Below are 18,332 nucleotides of genomic sequence, written 5' to 3' on the forward strand. Positions count from 1 at the left end.
ACAAAATCTTATGTAAAATTATGCACAAAATGACTTAAAGGGAGGGGGGAATAGAACAAAAAAGAAAAAAATACCAAAATGAAAAAGGAGTGAAAAGCTGAGAAAAAAAGAAACAAAAGGAAGAGAAAAAAAGAAGGAAAAATTTAGAAAAAAGCCAGAGAAAAAGAAAAGAAAGAAATGAAGGAAAAATTAAATAGAGAACAAAAAGAAAAAAGTAACAGCTCGGAAAAAATAAACACAATGAGATTTTTTTTAAAAGGAATTTTAAAAAACACGGAAAAAAGAAGAAAACGTTTGCGTTGCATTCAAATAATTTCCAATGATATCAAGTGAATCTTGTTGCCAACATTGTACTTCCACTCAAAAATGTGATTAAGTACAGTTCTGTATCTTACAACAGACTCAATAAGCCCCCCAAAATGTTAATATTATGCGACAAAATATATATATATATATGAGTCAATTCATTCAAAAGAGAAAAATAATTTTGCATTGCCAGAAACTCGGCAAAATGTAACTTGATGTCAGGTTTTGGACATGTTTGATAACTAATTATCTTGCCACACTTGGGATTATGGTTGCTCACTGTTGTTTCAAGTGTTGCTCACCGACTTTGTGTGAACGCTCAGACCCGTGGAAAAATTAGAGGGAACATTGGTTCTCAAGTGTCTGCTGTAAAAACTGGGAGTATTATAAATTATATTATAATTAAACACTGTTCTGTGTCATTTTATAACATTTTGAGTGAGTGGTGAGCTGCAAAATTTTTCCAATGTAAAACAAAACGTGCCCTGGCTCAAAAAAAGGTTCAAAAGCAACTGCTCTAAGGTTTAAAATTCTTACAGGAAGCCAAGGACAATGCGGCCAAAAGGCTACTGCCATCATCTGGTAAAATAGTGATTTTCTATTTTGCACAAATGTATTTTGTTGCACTGCGGTCAACATCATGAATTTTATGACAGAGGCTGTAGGCCAGTAAAACTTGGACCACGGGCTGTAACTGGTTTTTTGGATTTGAACATTCCTAGCATCAAATAAGTCTATGGAAAGCAATCTTGTGGCATGTTTCTTTGAGAAAAGTAGCTCAGTGATACCGGTCTTGGATAATCCACTAAGGGCCGAGTACAAGCAACTGCCATGGCGCTCATTCCATCTGAGGTACGTGACTGTTATTTTTTACGTCGGGCCTTCAAGAGCGTCTTTAAATGTGCTTTATTTGGCATTGTGTAAAGGATTCCTCTTTAATATGGCAGGGGTCTCCAACTCGATTGACTTGAGGGCTGCCGGTGCTAGCGTCCGGCTGAAGTTGGGCTCGGTTTCCCACAAGAACTACTGATTCAATATATATATATATATATATATATATATATATATACAGTGGAACCTCGGTTCTCGACCATAATCCGTTCCAGAACCCTGTTCGAAAACCGATTTGTTCGATCACCGAAATCACTTTTCCCAATATAAATAATGTCAATCGTTTTAATCCGTTCCAACACCCTGAATGTTTACCTTGAATGTTTAACGTAAAGCTAACCCAGGCTAATCGTATGTTCGCGTTATCGTAATCTTCCGTACAAAGAATTACGCTAACATGAACGTGTAAAAATTAAAAAAAAGGATAAAGAAAAGAGTTATGAATAGGATTTCTTACCTTTGTGGTGGTCAGCAGAAGGCGCAGGTGGACGGTGGGGAGAGGAAAATCATCAAAAGTTTTTCAACCTCTTCCAAAACTTGCGGCCGTTGCTTGCTTATAGCACTCACTCCCTTAGCCACATCACTAGATTTCACAGCCTCCTTATTGTTTATTATCGTACTGATCGTGGATTTAGCCATGCTGAATTCCCTAGCAAGATCAGACACTCGCACACCTCCTTTATATTTTGCTATTATTTCTTTCTTAAATGCAATAGTTGTACGCACTACTTTTCTATTTCCCCTGTAGCAACTTTGCTGCTTTCTTGGGAGGCATAATAAGGGGCTAAAACACCCGTACGCCGCTCAGCATGGCACCCTAGCGTACGCACTCACGCATTACCGGCGTTCGAACTCCGATTTTTTGACCGAACAGCGAAGCAAGAATTTCCCGAAATTTTTGGTCGGACTCCGATTTGTTCAAACTGAGAGGCGTTCGAAAACCGAGGTTCCACTGTATATATAAAAATGCATCACAAAAATATCTAAAAACGAAAAAAATATCAAGAATGAATGGGAAAATAGATCAATCAGAAATGATTCCATCATTGGTGTGAGCTGCACTTACCACAAAAAGAACAGTATTACGTGACCACCAGATGTCGCTTTATAGAAAATGAACAAAGAACGACGAAAGACTGAAAGTGACCAAACCACAACATTTTTGCTCAGAACAAAGAAAAGGAAAAAGAAAAAATAATGGAAAAACAAGGGTATTTTGGGGGGGGGGGCTGGGGTTGGTTTCTCGTAGCAGCAAGATGGCTGACAATGATGTCAGCTGCATCAAAATGAGGCGAATGTTATGTAAAATGAATGCAAATTTCTCGACCTATGAGTATTTTAAAACATGTTTAGAAAAACCTGTTAACACATTTAATGCCAAACATAAAAAACTGTTATCCCCATAAAGCAACGTTGGCAGTAGAGGTAAAGTCCGACCTAAAAAAATCCAGCTCGACCCGACTCGCGGGTCTAAAAGCCCAAACCAGCTGAAAAACTAACTTCATTTGAGGGACCGAGCCTGAAGCAAACTCGAATTTTTGCGGTTTATTAGTGAGGACTTCCATTTTGGTGAGGAGGGGGGGTTCCATCTCTCAAACTATTTTTTTTTTAATTATCTGCCGGTCATTGTTCTGAAGTTTCTTCTATGGAAGATCCCCGCGAGTCTACTGAATACAGGCTGCATTGCGCGAAAAGGGGAATCGATCACGCGTCTCCACAAAAGAAATAACAAAACGGGTGGATAATAATTTAAGAAAAATTAGTCATTGAGGGAGAAACCTGGCTTGGCCCGAACCCAAACGTAATGATTGACGTTTTAGGGGGAAAGATCTTGCCAATAGTTGCCAAGTATATAAACGTGTTGTGTTCAGATACGTCATCCGTGATCATAATATGTAGCACAGGGTTCTCGCCCCTTTTTCAAGCTACTTACTGTTACTAATTAGCGCAAAGGGCACCCATTTTCATTATTACTAAAATAGCAACTTAGCCAAAAAAATAGCTTGTTAGCTTGAAAGGTGAACGGGTCGAAAACTAAAAGGAGTAGATAGCTAGCTAAAAAAGTCAAAAGCTATCTAAATAGCCAGATAGAATGTTAAAAAAACAGATCACTAATTAGAAAGGAGGCCAAAATTTAGATTGCTAACTAGCAAAAAGATAACATTTTAGCTAGATATCATGCAAAGAATTGTAAAATTTAGCTAGCTAGCGAGCTAGCTAAAAAACTGCACATTTTCTCATTCGCCTTATAAATCCCTGAATTGGAATTGAGTTTATGGTATTTCTTGTAAAGTAAATCGATAAATACATGATAGATTCTCATTCTCTTCTTGTCATTCATTGCTTAAAAATCTCTACTTGAAAATAGATTTTGGAAGCCAATAAACCTGAAATCATTAGAAATTCTAAAATATCAACTAATAATGTTACTACAGGGTAATGCTTAAAACAGGGTTAAAAACACTTAAAAAGAAATCATTTAGATGGAAAATCCCAATGAGCTATTTTCAGAACAGGTCCGCGTCACCTCAACTGTCCTTAGGGCAGGGGTGTCAAACTCATTTCAACTCGGGGGCCACACCATAGAACAAACATTCTGTCGGGGGCCGGACAAGTAGATTAAAGAGAAAGAAAAAGAGGGATAAAGAAAAAAGAAAAAGAGGGAGGGAAAAGGAGAGAGGGCGGGACAAAGAAAAAAAAGAGAGAGAGAGCGTGAGAAACAAAAGATAAGTCCCGAGAGAGGCGGAAAAGAAAGGGAGAGGAAGAAAGAACTCCAAAGAGAAATAGAAAAGAAAGCGCGAAGGGTATTAAGAGAGAAAGAGAGAAAAGGAAGTTATAACAAAAGAGGTTAAAAGACACAGAGAGAGAAAGAGACAAAGAGCAACAAAGGAAGAGAAAATGAGAGACACAGAGAGTGAAAGAGACAGAGTGGGAGAAAAGGGGTGGCAGAGAGAGAGAGAGGCACAGTTCTGAGGTCATGGGTTCAAATCCAGCTACCGACAGTCCTGTGCGGAGTTTACATGTTCTCCCCGTGCTTGAATGGGTTTCCTTCGGGCACTCCGGTTTCCTCCCACATTCCAAAGACATGCATGTCAGGTTAATTGGACGGTCCAAATTGTCCCTAGGTGTGAATGAGCGAATGAGTTGTCTGTCCCTGTGTGCCCTGCGACTGGCTGGCAACCAGTTCAGGATGTCCCCTGCCCATAGCCCGATGATTGCTGGGATGGGCTCCAGCACCCCCGCGACCCTACTGAGGATAAGCAGTGCAGCTAATGAGATGAGAGATGAGGTCAGGTGCCATCAGGAAATGCTATCTCCGTTAGCCAACTTCCAGTAGAGCCGCGTCAGCTGCTCGCTGGTGGGCTTGACGGAATCGGGCGTGCCGGGGAGGTCGAAGTCGGACGAGGTCTGCGAGCCGGGCAAACCATCGTCCCGCGGGGCATCGCCGGCCTCCAAGTTTTGCGAGGAATGCTCGGAAGCGGACAGGGTGAGAAAAAAGTCGGAATCCGCCTCGTCTTCCCGCGCGCTCGACACTTCCGACGCGTCGTCCGGCAATTCCGGCGTTTGCGAGTCCGGCCGTCCCGAGGGACGCGGCGAGCCTCGAGGCTCCCCTGGACCGTCCCGGCTGTCCCGGCTGTCCCGGCTGTTCTGGCTGTCGGGTAGCGGCTCCGCACTGAAGAAGTCCTCCCACTTTGGAGGACCTTCTTTTTGAGCCCCGCTCTCATCTCCTTCACTTTGCTCTTCTTCCTCACTGTCCTCTTCGTCGTCGTTGGACTCGGTGCAGTCCAGGAAGTTGACGTCCTTCAGCTCCATATTTTGTCGGTGGCACGAAACGGGTTGCGGGGAAGACTCCTCGGCATCAGGAGTCGTTAGCACGCCGGCGCTAGCATCTTCGTAGACGCGCCGGCGAGCTGACGGCTTCTTCTTTGGCAGAGGAGCCACCGTGCCCTCAAAGAGGTCGTCGTCGCAATCGGAATCTGAAAGATTTTTGTTTGAAATGATCAGTGGTGGGCAGCACGGCGGCGCAGTGGTTAGTGCGGCACAGTTCTGAGGTCATAAGATCGAACCTCCTGTGTGGAGTTTACATGTTCTCCCTGTGCTTGCGTGGGTTTCCTCCAGTTACTCCGGTTTCTTCCCACATTCCAAAAACATGCATGTCAGGTTGATTGGCCTAACCAAATTCAAATTGTCCCTAGGTGTGAATGAGCGAGCGAATTGTCTGTCCCTGTGTGCCCTGCGACTGGCTGGCAACCAGTTCAGGGTGTCCCCTGCCCACTGCCTGAAGATAGCTGGGATGGGCTCCAGCACCCCCGCGACCCTACTGAGGATAAGCGGTGCAGATGTTGGATGGATGGATGATCAGTGTTAAATTGGACCCGCCAGAGTCTCATAAACTACTATTATTCCACAATAGCGTCATTTTAAAAAAATCTATATTAGGGATTGTTGACATTTTTCATGGCCACATTCAAAGACTAATCAAAGAACATTTAAAGCCATTTTTTAAAATTTGCCGTTTGGATTGATTTTCATTTAGTTTCTGTGGCATTTGATGTTCGTTTTGCCGGAGATCCAAGAGATCAAAGCCAGGAGAGAAAGCTTACCACGTGTTGCGAGTCATCATTTTATTCCTATTTAGTTTCTTTTGTCTTTTATTAGCATATTTGGTATTGGAGTCATCCAAAAGTCATTGAAAGTAATCCAGTTAAAGTAACCCGACCCAACCCTGGTCACGTGGTTACGTCAGGTCATGGGCATCACTGACGACGCACCGCGTCAGTCATACTATTCATGCGTGTCGGCGTGGTATTTACCTATCGGAGGCGGCGATCTGCAGCGGCGTTTCAGCACCCCTAGTGGTTTATAAGCCATGCCCTCCGGTTGCCCTTTCCTGCACATGGTTTGGAGCCTGCGGGAAACGTTTGCACTTTTTACTTAGGACGGGTGGAGGTCTTTGGTTTTCGCCAAACGACTCACATGGACGTGACCTCGGCAAGGGTGCGTCCCATGGGGATTACGTTCGGGAACACGTGCACCGGTTGCAGGTAGGACAGGAAGTCTAGGATCTGAAAAAAAAAAAAAGAAAAGTTGCTGAAAACGTGACAACTTTATGCATTAGGAGGGTTGTAATAATGTTTACATTGAGGATCATAGTATGTTTGTTTGTGTGTCTGGAGTTAGGATATAGAATAGAATAGAATAGAATCTACCTTTATTGTCATTGTTACAAAATGGGTTAACATATTGTGACAACAATATTGGGCATGACACTCCAGTTTCACACATTCACAGTGAGGTAAAGAAACCAAGAAGATAAATAACAGAGAAGAAAGGTTATAAAACAAGGCGGATAGGGTTATAGTTAGAATTGACACAATATTTACACAAAGAAATGACGGCATGTAGGATGTTACATACAGTTGGTATCGTAAGGGTTTGTGCAATATGCATTTGGTGCAAAAATAGTCAACATAGTGCCAAAAATTCAAAAATATGACCACCATCTTGCACAGGCAGTCAAAGTAGGTTACCCTAGATGTGAAAGTGCCAAAACAGCTGACTCGGCAATTTGGTTTGTTCAACTCGGCATTTTTTCCGTCACAATAACATTCCACTTTCCCAGACAAGAATGATTCTGAATGTCAACCCAATTCAGGGATCAGAATGGAGATTTTCATTTTCAGCTGAAATAGCCAGGGTCCAGGAATAAAGCAGGGCGAAACAATGCGGCCAATTTTTCTAACGGCCGCCAGGGTGCGCCAGAGCAATAAAGGAAAGAGTGAGACAGTCGGATTTTGAATTTGTTTGCTACGCAAGAGAAAAAGTGAAAAAGTCGGAATGCCTTTGGGGTTCAAAAACAGCGGAAATCCGCGGATCCGCGGAAAATTCTGATCCCTGCCAATTGTTTACAGGCAGTCGGGTAGGTTACCACAGATGTGAAAAACGCCAGAAAAGCTTGGTCTGCACTTTTAGTTTTGCTGACTCAGCGACTTTCCCACCAACACATTCTACTCTCCCAGGCCAGCAAAAGAAAATGTCCCCCAAAATGGTTTTGTCCTACTATTGTCCTACAATATTGAGAGTTAAGAGTAAATCTCTATTTCAGATGTAATACATACAAAAATCACCAGAAATGTGAACGCAAAATGTTAAATGTATAATGTATAGAATGAAAACTAATTTAAAATGAAATTCCTGAAAAAGTTAAATATTTTGTTTTTGAAGTATATGTTGCGAATTCCTAGCTGAGTTTAAAGAGCCCCAATTATTTTTTCCCACTGCGCCTATCTGCTTTTATTTTACTGTCAGCAGAGCTGTTCGGGGCAGAACACATTAAGTTGGAAGAATGGAGACTTGCTGGAGACAGACTTCATGCTCGTCCCTGCAAGTTTTTTTCTAATCTGGATTTGTCAGTATAGCAGGAAAATGGTAAAAGAAAAATCATGTCTCAAGTGAAGTTCAAATGCCGAAAAAGGCGAAACCGAAGGGTTTATTCGAGCACGTCTTAAAAATACAGGTAATTGCACGCGTATAACGAATGAGCAGGGTGGGGTAGGGTTACTTTAACTGGATTACTTCAATTACTTTTGGATTACTCTAATACCAAATATGCTAATAAAAGAAAAAGGAAATTAAATAGGAATCCAATGATTTTGTGCAGGCTTGGGGAGTAACGGAACACATGGAACGGCAAAAATGATGTCGGCAAGCTGTTTGGATTGATTTTCATTTTGTTTCTGTCGCATTTGATGTTAGTTTTGCCGGAGATCAAAGAGATCAAAGCCAGGAGAGAAAGCTTACCACGTGTTGTGAGTCATCATTTTTAGTTTCTTTTGTCTTTTGTTAGCATATTTGGTATTGGAGTCATCCAAAAGTCATTGAAAGTAATCCAGTTAATGTAACCCTATCCAACCCTGCGAATGAGCTGAGTAAAAGTTCCAAATTCTTTTCAACTCTTTAAAAAAAAAAACTAAATCTAGAAGTTGTTGTTTTAACTAAAAAAAAATTGGAGAAAATGATACTTTCAGAAAAAGCTCACCTCGCGGTAGGACGAATGGAAGCTAAAACACGCTCGGTAAGAATGGCTTCCGAATCTGAGGAATGGAAAGAAATTCCAGTTGAAAAGAAGCGGCGCGCGAGGTCTCGGCAATCGGGATTTACTTGACGAGCGTGTCCGTCTTTTGCGTCCTCTCCCCGAACCACATCGTGGACGGCTTGATGCTCAGCACGCGTAAAGGGACGCCGGTCCGAGACCTGGAAGCGCACGGCAGACGCTTGCCCTGAAGATACTGCTCGCTCTGAAGGGAAACACAAGCAGATCCTATTATTCGCAGCCACTGGACTGTAAGGCGTTTAGGGTACTGCCCACGCTTCCAGGGCATTTAACCCTAACCAATGTTCCTGTCATTTTCCTTCCGGGTCTGAGCGTTCACACAAAGTCGGTGAGCAACGCTTGAAACAACAGTGAGCAACGGCAATCCCAAGTGTGGCAACTAAATTATTATCAAACATGTCCAAAACTTGACATCAAGTTATATTTTGCTGAGTTTCCGCCAATGCAATTTTTTTTTCTCTTTTGAATGAATTGACTCATGTACTATTGCAAAGGTTGTACGGCCATTTGTTCTTACAATTCTTTCACAAGATATCCATTTCTTTTTATTTCCTGATATATTTTCTCACATAATATTAACATTTTTATTGAGTCGGTTGTAAGATACAGAACTGTACTTAATCACACTTTTTAGTGGAAGTAGAATGTTGGCAACAAGATTCACTTGATGTCATTGGAAATTATTTGAATGCAACACAAACTTTTTCTTCTTTTTTCCATGTTTTTTTTCTACTTTTTTAAATTCCTTTAAAAAATCTCATTGTGTTTATTTTTTCTTTTTGTTCTCTATTTACTTTTTTCCTACATTTCTTTGTTTTCTTTTTTTCTGGGTTTTTTCTAAATTTTTCCTTCTGTTTTTCTCTTCCTTTTGTTTTTTTTTTTCTCAGGTTTTCACTACTTTTTCATTTTTTTTTGTTCTATTCCCCCTTCCTTTAAGTCATTTTGTGCATCATTTTACATAATATTTGGTCATGTTGGGATTAAAGAAGCAAAAACAACATGAAGAGCCGTTTAGGACTCGAAAGAGCCGGTTCCTTTTAGTGAGCCGAGCCGAAGAAGCCGGTTCTCGACAAACTCTACTAACTTTACTCAACTTCGTTCTACTTCGACTTGACTTCAAAATACCGCATTTAGGACACAACGTCAGGGGAACCCGTGTATTTTTCCTTCATGCACTGTAACTTTGACTTAAGTCGCTTCTTAATTAGTCATTTTGAGCCCTCATTTTTGTGCGCTGGCTCGATTTTCTTGTGCGCTGAGAATGTGCGAGCAGTGTGGAATTGGGCACACGCGCAGCTTAGAGGGAACACTGCCCCTAACCAGTGTTCCCTCTAAACTGGATTATAAAATATATATATTCATTCAGTTTTAATCATCAAATTATTAATTCATTTTCTGCATCAAATTATTGTGGGTAATATACCGATTAAAGGGATAACCACAGACCTGTCTTTTTTTCATTTTCTTCTTTTATACTTCCTTTTTTTATTAACTTCTTTCTACAACATAATAATCCGTAATATAATGCATCAAAGCGAGTGAGCCGTTGGAGAGCCAGCTCTCTTGAATGGGTTGAGCCGAAAAAGCCGCTTCTCTAAAAAGAGACGGACTTTTCACCACGCAACTCGAGATCGGCGTGCGGACGAAAACTCGAACCGCGAGACCAAAACAACATCTGCCGGATCTGCCTGACAAAAAGTTTGGAGTGCGGTAAATCTTTGTTTAAAAAAAATGTAATCGGGTAATAATGACAATTTTGTGTCCAAAAAGTTGCGCCCCGGAGACGCACCTTGATTTGAGACGATGCGTCCCCAGCAAAAATGATGCGTCTAGGACGCAGGGACGCAGCAAACCAGAACACTGATGGTTATAAGACGCACTTTCAAATATGTGGCCAATTTGGACTTCTTAGGTGCGTCTCATAGTCGAAAAAAAATCAGATCATTTTGCCCTCATGTAGGTTTTAGATCAGGGGATGGTGTCATAAGTCTGTAATAATCTGTGGTCTGTGCAGCCCTTTGAGACTCTGTGATTAAGGGCCAAACAAATAAACATGACTTGACTTGCAAATGCGGTCACCTTGCGGTGCTGGCAGGCGTGAATCTGGGTCTGTCGCTCGGTGGTCACGTAGTGGAGGATCTCCGGCATCCGACGGAACATCCGCGGGTTGTTTACGTGCACCTGCGGCAGATCACATGTCAGGATTTGGGTCTATGGAGGTTTGAAACGATTGGGAGATGACCTCGTCCTAGAGCACAGGTGTCAAACAGGCGGCCCACGGGCCAGATCAGGCCCGCTAAGGGATTGAATCTGGCCCGCGAGACAACACTCAGAGAAGCGCAAGAGAAAAACAAGCTGCGGGTTGAAATAGGTCCACTTGATGTTGCCAAAGCCAGTTGCCTCGAACAAAGACACTGTACTTGCATTTATTTCTCTCTCTCTCTCTGCCACCCCTTTTCTCCCACTCTGTCTCTTTTAGGGCGGCAGTAGCTCAGGAGGTAGAGCGATCGTTTTAGGATTAAGGGATCCCAGTTCGAATCCCCGCTTGTCTGTGTTACATGCCGAAGTGTCCTTGGGTAAGACACTGAATCCCCAATACCCCCAATAAGCAGGTTAGCGCCTTACATGGCTGCACAGATCACGGCCGCTATTGGGAAATGTGAAGCACAATGTAAAGCGCTTTGGGAAGTCATTGACTTGAAAAGCGCTATATAAATGCAGATCATTTCATTTCATTTCATTCTCTGTGTCTCTCTTTTTCTCTTCCTTTGTTGCTCTTTGTCTCTTTCTCTCTCTGTGTCTTTTAACCTCTTTTGCTCTAACTTCCTTTTTTCCTTTTCTCTCCTTTCTTTTTCTCTCTTTATACCCTTTGCGCTTTCTTTTCTCTTTTTTCTCCTGTCTTTCTATTTCTCTTTGGATTTCTTTCTTCCTCTCCCTTTCTTTCCCCCCTCTCTCACGACTTTTTATCTTTTGTTTCTCACGCTCTCTCTTTTTCTTTCTTTGTCCCGCCCTCTCTCCTTTTCCCTCCCTCTTTCTCTTATTTCTTTATCTCTCTTTCTCTTTAATCTACTAGTCCGGCCCCCGACAGAATGCTTGTTCTATCGTGTGGCCCCCGAGTTCAAATGACTTTGACACCCCTGTCCTGGAGTATATCTGTTGCATGTATCTGAGATACATTTCAAGCACAGATTGATATTTGGTTTGAATGTAAATGATTAATAACCTTTTTGGAACACACTCTCAAAAAAGAGGCATTACTGTAACTTGATGGCATGTGTCTTTGAGCTGTAGGGCTGCAACTCACTATTATTTTTACAATCAATGAATCGGTCGATAATTTTATCTATTAATCGATGAATCGGTCGATTTTTTTTTTAATCGGATTTTCTAATTTCCTCCTCTTTATTCAAATGTTGAGGTTTTGGACAGTGCACAAAACAACTGGTAATTCTGTCATATAAAACAATTTTAAAAATCCAAGTGTTTGTCATTGAACTTGACAAAAATACATACAAATATATGCTACACACCTGCACACATGGAAAATACTCTTCCTACCATCTTCTCCAAAGATCATATTATATAAGGACTTATCATATAACACAAAAAAGAAAGAGCACTCCATTTGCTTTTATTTTTTAACAATTTTTTTATCCACAAAAAATATATCAGAAATGTAAACCCACTCTTCAAAATGACGCCAACAATTATGTTTTATTGGGGTTCAATCTTTGAATAGGTTAACATTCCGAGTATGAAAAGGATATATCATATGCTTAAGAATCTGCCCCTTGTGTCGAGTTAAACACGCCATTATTATTTTTCTTTTGACTTATTTTCTGCATTTTTTCTCTGTACTTCTGCAGCACTTTGTTTTCCTTTGAAAATAGTTCACTTTGATTTATGATGTAACTATCTATGTCTACAGAGTTGTAACTTTCATGAAAATTTTGTGTATAATGATGCAAAGTTCAATACAAATGTAAAAAAAGACTTCAAAAATGTAAGATAATTTTTTTATAAATTATGTGCGCTTTTATTTGCATGAATGTAAGATACGCAGTAGCTAATGGGTCCTGTGATACAAAAAATGGATGATCTAAATAGGTTCTAACGTCAATTTAATCGATTAGTTGTTGCAGCCCTGGTCTGTTTCACGTTTTTGAGATGTGTGAGTGTGAAAAAAACTTAAGTTTGAGATGTGTCTCACGATGCATGCTCACTCGCGTGTTGAACTCTTGGCCCAGCCTGGTGAACAAGTACTCATAGCCGTATGCAGCCTTGCAGTTGAGCCAAACCACATGAAAGGGACTTTGAGCGATCCAGTCGCCAACCAGCCGCACAATGGAGTTCACGCAAGCTTCCTACACATGCACACACATAAAGAGAAGCACACGGTGAAACATTTGTTCCCTTGTTCTTTACATAGCGTAAATTCCGGACGACAGAGAACACCTGTTTAAAAGCCACATGCACAAATTTGGGGGGAAACTTTTTTTACAAGCCGCAGGATTAAAACAAGCAAGAAAATGAGCTCATTCGTGTACATTTCTTACATTTTAAAAAATTCAGTGGGGAAATGTCTACAACAACAAAGGCACAAAATGTGTGTAAGACTCTAGTCTTGTCTATCTTGACTAGCGCCGCACCCAATATTAATGAAAATACAGAAACATTGTCAAAACCAAACTCAATTCAGAAGCCCGAAAAAATTGATAATTTTGGTAATACAAATCAGTTATCACGTCAAGCGTTTTCAGTTCACAACAATATTGTACATTATACAAAATAATATTGCTGAAAAAATTATATTAATCTATATTTTTATCCAGTTTAAATCATCACAGTTAATTGGTAATACAATTCTATGGGCAGTGGGCAGGGGACACCCTGAATTGGTTGCCAGCCAATCGTATTGCGAAATGATTTATGCAATCCAGTTTTTTTGTCACGCTGGGTACACGCATCACAGAACATGTAGACTCCATTATCATCCTCCTCATAGCGTAACCGGGAATATAATTGAGTCCATTTTGGCAGAAAAGTCCTTTTCTTGCTAGGAGTACTCTTTTGTTTATTTTCTTTCCTCGAATCGTTCGCTTCAACACACGTGCTTTCCTTGCCGGAATTATTGCCGTTGCAATCACTCTCTGCATTATGTTTCGACTTATTACTGACACTGATAAATGACCAATTTTGTGTTAATTTTTACGTAATACTGTTTTTTCGGAGGCATACTTAACCTTCACTCGACGACAAGCACCACAGCAATGACGTCATCTCGAAGCAACGAGATCGGCGTGCAGACGAAATCTCGAACCGCGAGACCAAAACAACAATGGCGGATCTGCCTGACGAAAAGTTTGGGGTGCGATAAATCTTTGTTTAAAAATAAAAGTAATCGGGTAATAATGACGATTTTGTGTCAAAAAAGTTGCGTCCCGGGGACGCAAGTTGATTTGACAAGATGCGTCCCCAGCAAAAATGATGCGTCTAGGACGCGGGCAAACGAGAACACTGCACATGCAACTGATCTCAAACTCTCCCATTCTACCTTGCAACAGAAAGAACAAATATGGTTACTACTTCAAGAAATATTAAACACACATGCTCGGAATCTTTTTTACAAATTGTGTCTTCTGATTAAATAATTTTGTGTTTCAGCGGGTGAATACTTTTCGGGTATATTTTCTACACGTGAACAGGTTTTTGAATACGAGACTGTTTTCGGTTGCATTCCTGCATATATGTTGACCCATTTAATTGATATCGACTGCCGTGCTAGTTGATTGAGGTTGACATCTGCGGAGACAGCCCGGAAACAAGTGTCCTCATCGCGTCACAATGTGTTAGTTTTTTGAACTAGACATATCCCCACTGGTTCCCTGGGCTGTGGTTTCGGAAGAGGTAGGGACAGTTGGAATCTCGTTCATCCATTCATGCACGTCACTCATTACATGACGAGACATTCTGGCGCTTTATCTTTGACATTCAGAGCACTGGGCAGAAATCACATTGCGTCACCACCCACCGCATGCCCTCGCAACGCTTGGTTTTAATTAAAAAGTTGGATTCCCCTGATCTGCACTAGTTCTAAGGGAGCTCGGCACTGTAGGGCCCCTGTAGCTTGGAAGATCTGCGGGAAGGGCTCGGTATGTGTCCGAAGTCACCGCTGACACCCTCACGTAACTTTAAAAATGTAGAAAAAAAGTATCAGCTTGTAGTTTCATGAAATCTTATGTGGTCATGTGACAAACCACCCAAAAAGACTGTGAGAATTCTACTTTTAATGAATTTTCTCTATCCAATCCTATTTTTTTGTATGAAGCCAAGTAACCGAAGCTGAAATGTTTTTTACGACTTTGTTGTATTTACCCGGGAAGGTATGTGGTAGAAGCGCGGGTCGAAGAAGGTGGAGTCCACATAGACGCTCTGGATGTCCTTCACCCTGCACCAATCACGTGAAAAGAGGAATGAGAAATGGAAAAAATATGGAAAAGAGTGGTGACTCACCTGCTGCCGGAGTGCAGATGTTCCATCCTGGCGGCGTCCCCCAAGGCCAGTCTGAAATCACCCGTGTACAATACGTTTCCACGGCAGCCCTCGAACAGGAACCTTAACAACACATCATCAGAAATCCTGTAATCTTTTTTTTTTATATATTTGAATGAATGGCTTTTATTGTCATTACACAAACAAAATTGGAGGGTGTTCCACTTGTCAGTGTAAGTAAAACAAATGAAAAAGGTGAAAATGTGCAACAACAAATATATAAATGATATGCATATGGGGTTCGTACACCTTTTTCAAGTTCTTTTTAAAGATTTTCAAAGCCAAATTTCCAATTTCTGCATTTTCACTAAACGAAGAAATCCGGCATTAATCATGTATTACGCAGAGCCACGAATAGATCTCCCATTTGCATTTCACATTTTTAATCTTGAGTGAAATTTTTTCAGATTTTTAGATTTCGAGTAAATTGCAAATATACAGGGTTGGGTAGGGTTACTTTAACTGGATTACCTTCAATTACTTTTGGATTACTCCAATACCAAATATGCTAATAAAAGACAAAAGAAACTAAATATGAATAAAATGACTCCATTTTGTGCAGGCTTGGGGAGTAACAGAATACATGGAACGGCAAAAATGATGTTGGCAAGCTGTTTGGATTGATTTTCATTTTGTTTCTGTCGCATTTTATGTTCGTTTTGCCGGAGATCAAAGAGATCAAAGCCAGGAGAGAAAGTTTACCACGTGTTGCGAGTCATCATTTTATTCCTAGTTAGTTTCTTTTGTCTTTTTATGAGCATATTTGGTATTGGAGTAATCCAGAAGTCATTGAAAGTAATCCAGTTAAAGTAACCCTACCCAACCCTGCAAATATATTTGTTTTTGAGATAAAACGATCCTTATATAGGGTTTGGGTAAAAATGAGAGTAATATGTAGCTTCCATTTTCAGTTGCAGGAAGTTCTTCCCATTACAATTTACCACCAGGAAATGTTACTTTTATTTTCCCCATAACGAATGTCAGTAATTGATACACGATCATTGCACTAATACACATTTAATGGTGCCCTGTTTAAGTGTAGCATGCGCCTTTCCCGCATGGGACGATGACGCTTCATAGGACAATGCCGTACAAACGAATGGCAGATACCGTTAATAACGGGAGAAGAAGAAATGCAATGGCAAAGCGTCAATATAGCAGTGTTTGTTTCATTTTTAAGCCGACTTCTTTAGAAACATGGCAACAGTATCAAGCAGTTACAAGCACTTGACGGAAAAGTCGAGACCATTTAAATGTAAGCGTTTTCAAGGATTTCAAGCACCCGTACGAACCCAGCATAAAATAAATATGTGCATATTCACAGTTGTACAGAACACTATGGTCAGCAGAGGATTTACATGACTGAGCCGGGACAGTGTCCAGCCGGGAGCAGCGTCACCACCAGGTCTTCACTCTGTATGAGATCAAGTTCATAGTAGGTTTGAATTTTTTTCTTCCCAGATTATCGAACCTCGGCAGAATAGCGCACCTCTCCTGTTGCCTCGTCCACCAGAGAGATCTGAGTGGGGCTCTCCAGCTCCAAGGGAACCTGAACAAAAGACATTAGAACACAAATGGAGATTCTGGGGTGATGAACTCGGTGTGCTCAGGGGCCAGACGGTAGAAGAAACAATGTCAATGGGGCCAGACTAGTAGACTAGAAAGAGAGAAAAGAGAAAGGGAAAGGAGATAGAAATAAGAAAGAAAACTAAAGGGGTCGATAGAAAGGGAGATAATGAAAAGGAGATCAAAATTTATAGTAAGGGAGAAAGAGACAGAAAGAAAAGGAGAAAGTAAGAGATCGATAGAAAGGGAGATAATGAAAAGGAGATCAAAATTTATAGTAAGGGAGAAAGAGACAGAAAGAAAAGGAGAAAGTAAGAGATCGAGGGTAAAAGGTAGCATGAAAGAGATATGAAGAGAGAAAGAAACTGATGGAAAGGGAGAAAGAGAGGGAGAAAGAAAGAAATACAAAAAATTGAGATATTAAAGGGAGAAAGAGATAAACAGAGAAAAAGGAAAAAGGCAGAGAGAAAAACTTAAGAGGAAGAAAGAGATAGAGGAAGGGAGGAAGAGAGAAGGAAAGAGAATGTGAGAGGAATAAGATTGTTGGCCTGAATATGGGAACTTTGCCAACAGGTATTCATATATATTATAGAAAGGAACTAAAGCACCCAGGTGATATTTCTTATTTTCCGTGGTGACTTAAACAGCGGCATGGCGGCTGCCGCAGCCTCCCCTTGTGGAGTTTGCATGCTCTACCCGTGCCTGCGTGGGTTTTCTACGGGCATTCCGTTTTCCTCCCACATTCCAAAAACATGCATATCAGGTAAATGGGCCAGTTGCAAATTGTCCTGTGAATGAGTGACTGAAGTGTCAGTCTCTGTGTGCCCTGCGACTATCTGGCAACCAGTTGAGGGTGTCACCTGCTCACTGTCCGAAGATGACTGGGATGAGCTCCAGCACCCCCGCGACGTGACTGAAGATAAGCGGTTCAGAATGGATGGTATTAGCTAGAACAGCATACCAAGGACTTTTATCTAAAGTAAAATATCATCAGTTTTCCTCAATCTTCTCTGGTTTATTAACAATAGTCATCTAATGTGGGTGCTTTGTGAGCGACACCTGGCTTTGCAACATCTAGTGGACATATTTAAAACTACAGGTCATTGTGCTCATTTTTTTTCTTGTGCTTCTCTCAGCATTGTTTCGCGGGCCACATAAACGATGTGGTGGCACACGGGCCATGAGTTTAACCACCAAAATAGCATCTTACAATGAATTCCTCCCAGAAAAGATGCTTGCGGCTGCTTAGGAGAAGCTCTTTGGTCACCAGCGAGCAGTACAGTTTGACTCGACGGCTGGAACATAGAACAAAATCGACAACAAAAACAGTATAGCCTCAGTTTTGTATCATTTGACGTTCACGTCAAAATTTGAGAAGTATTTTACTATATTGATATGGAAACTAAAAAAGATTGAAAAATCACCTTGAGCTTAGTCGTTTCCTCAGTTTGGGTGCTTTAATCCCTCTCATGTGATCTGATGAAGAAAAACACGACGATTGTATTATTTTTTTTTACTTTCACTTTCGCTTTTCCGGGTTAGCCGATAGCCTAGCTTAGCCTATCTCACCTTTGTGACAATGTGACAGGAAATAGGCGCGCGCCATTAAGTTCTCACGGTCAAAGCGGTCCAAAGAAATGTTTGGATATTCTTTCATTCGACCCGCAAACGAGCTCATTTTCCTATTAAATAATAAAACCTTTCCTAATGTTTACAAAATTCGTGCGTCCCGCCCAACAGGAGCGCATTTCTTCTTCTACAGTTTGTCAGGGTTGTTGACGTCACGTCCGCTCTCTGTGGTACGAAACGGTCAACCCATACAAACATATTTCACTCGTTAAATACATTTTTAAATAATATGAAATAATTCACTTCAGTAATTAGTCACCTCTCAGTTGTAAAG

General features: G+C 41.0%; 1 protein-coding gene across 1 annotated transcript; it reads right to left on the minus strand.

The window, feature by feature from the left end:
* Positions 1-2,087: 2,087 nt before the first annotated feature.
* Positions 2,088-18,320, minus strand: dclre1c (DNA cross-link repair 1C, PSO2 homolog (S. cerevisiae)). Its single transcript, XM_088347850.1, has 14 exons — positions 17,999-18,320; positions 17,854-17,905; positions 17,640-17,724; positions 16,353-16,412; positions 16,222-16,277; positions 14,825-14,926; positions 14,687-14,759; positions 12,535-12,675; positions 10,391-10,492; positions 8,359-8,495; positions 8,237-8,291; positions 6,175-6,263; positions 6,012-6,106; positions 2,088-5,174 (listed from the first exon to the last, which is right to left on the minus strand). Exons 1-14 carry the CDS (start codon positions 18,105-18,107, stop codon positions 4,498-4,500), a joined length of 1,833 nt encoding a protein of 610 aa, XP_088203976.1. The 5' UTR covers positions 18,108-18,320; the 3' UTR covers positions 2,088-4,497.
* Between the last annotated feature and the right edge of the window lie 12 nt (positions 18,321-18,332).

The sequence above is a fragment of the Urocampus carinirostris genome, chromosome 11 (genome assembly GCF_059441175.1).
Source record: "Urocampus carinirostris isolate Australia breed hairy pipefish chromosome 11, RoL_Ucar_1.0, whole genome shotgun sequence".
Lineage (NCBI taxonomy): Eukaryota > Metazoa > Chordata > Actinopteri > Syngnathiformes > Syngnathidae > Urocampus > Urocampus carinirostris.

What these genes read in the sequence shown, in the direction of transcription:
- dclre1c (XM_088347850.1), bottom strand. Translation starts at nt 18,107, where the DNA reads ATGAGCTCGTTTGCGGGTCGAATGAAAGAATATCCAAACATTTCTTTG. An exon ending in AAGACGGACACGCTCGTCAA is followed by an intron (nt 8,292 to 8,358) that starts GTAAATCCCGAT and finishes TCCATTCCTCAG; the next exon opens with ATTCGGAAGCCATTCTTACC. An exon ending in CTTGCCGAGGTCACGTCCAT is followed by an intron (nt 6,107 to 6,174) that starts GTGAGTCGTTTG and finishes CGTTTCCCGCAG; the next exon opens with GCTCCAAACCATGTGCAGGA.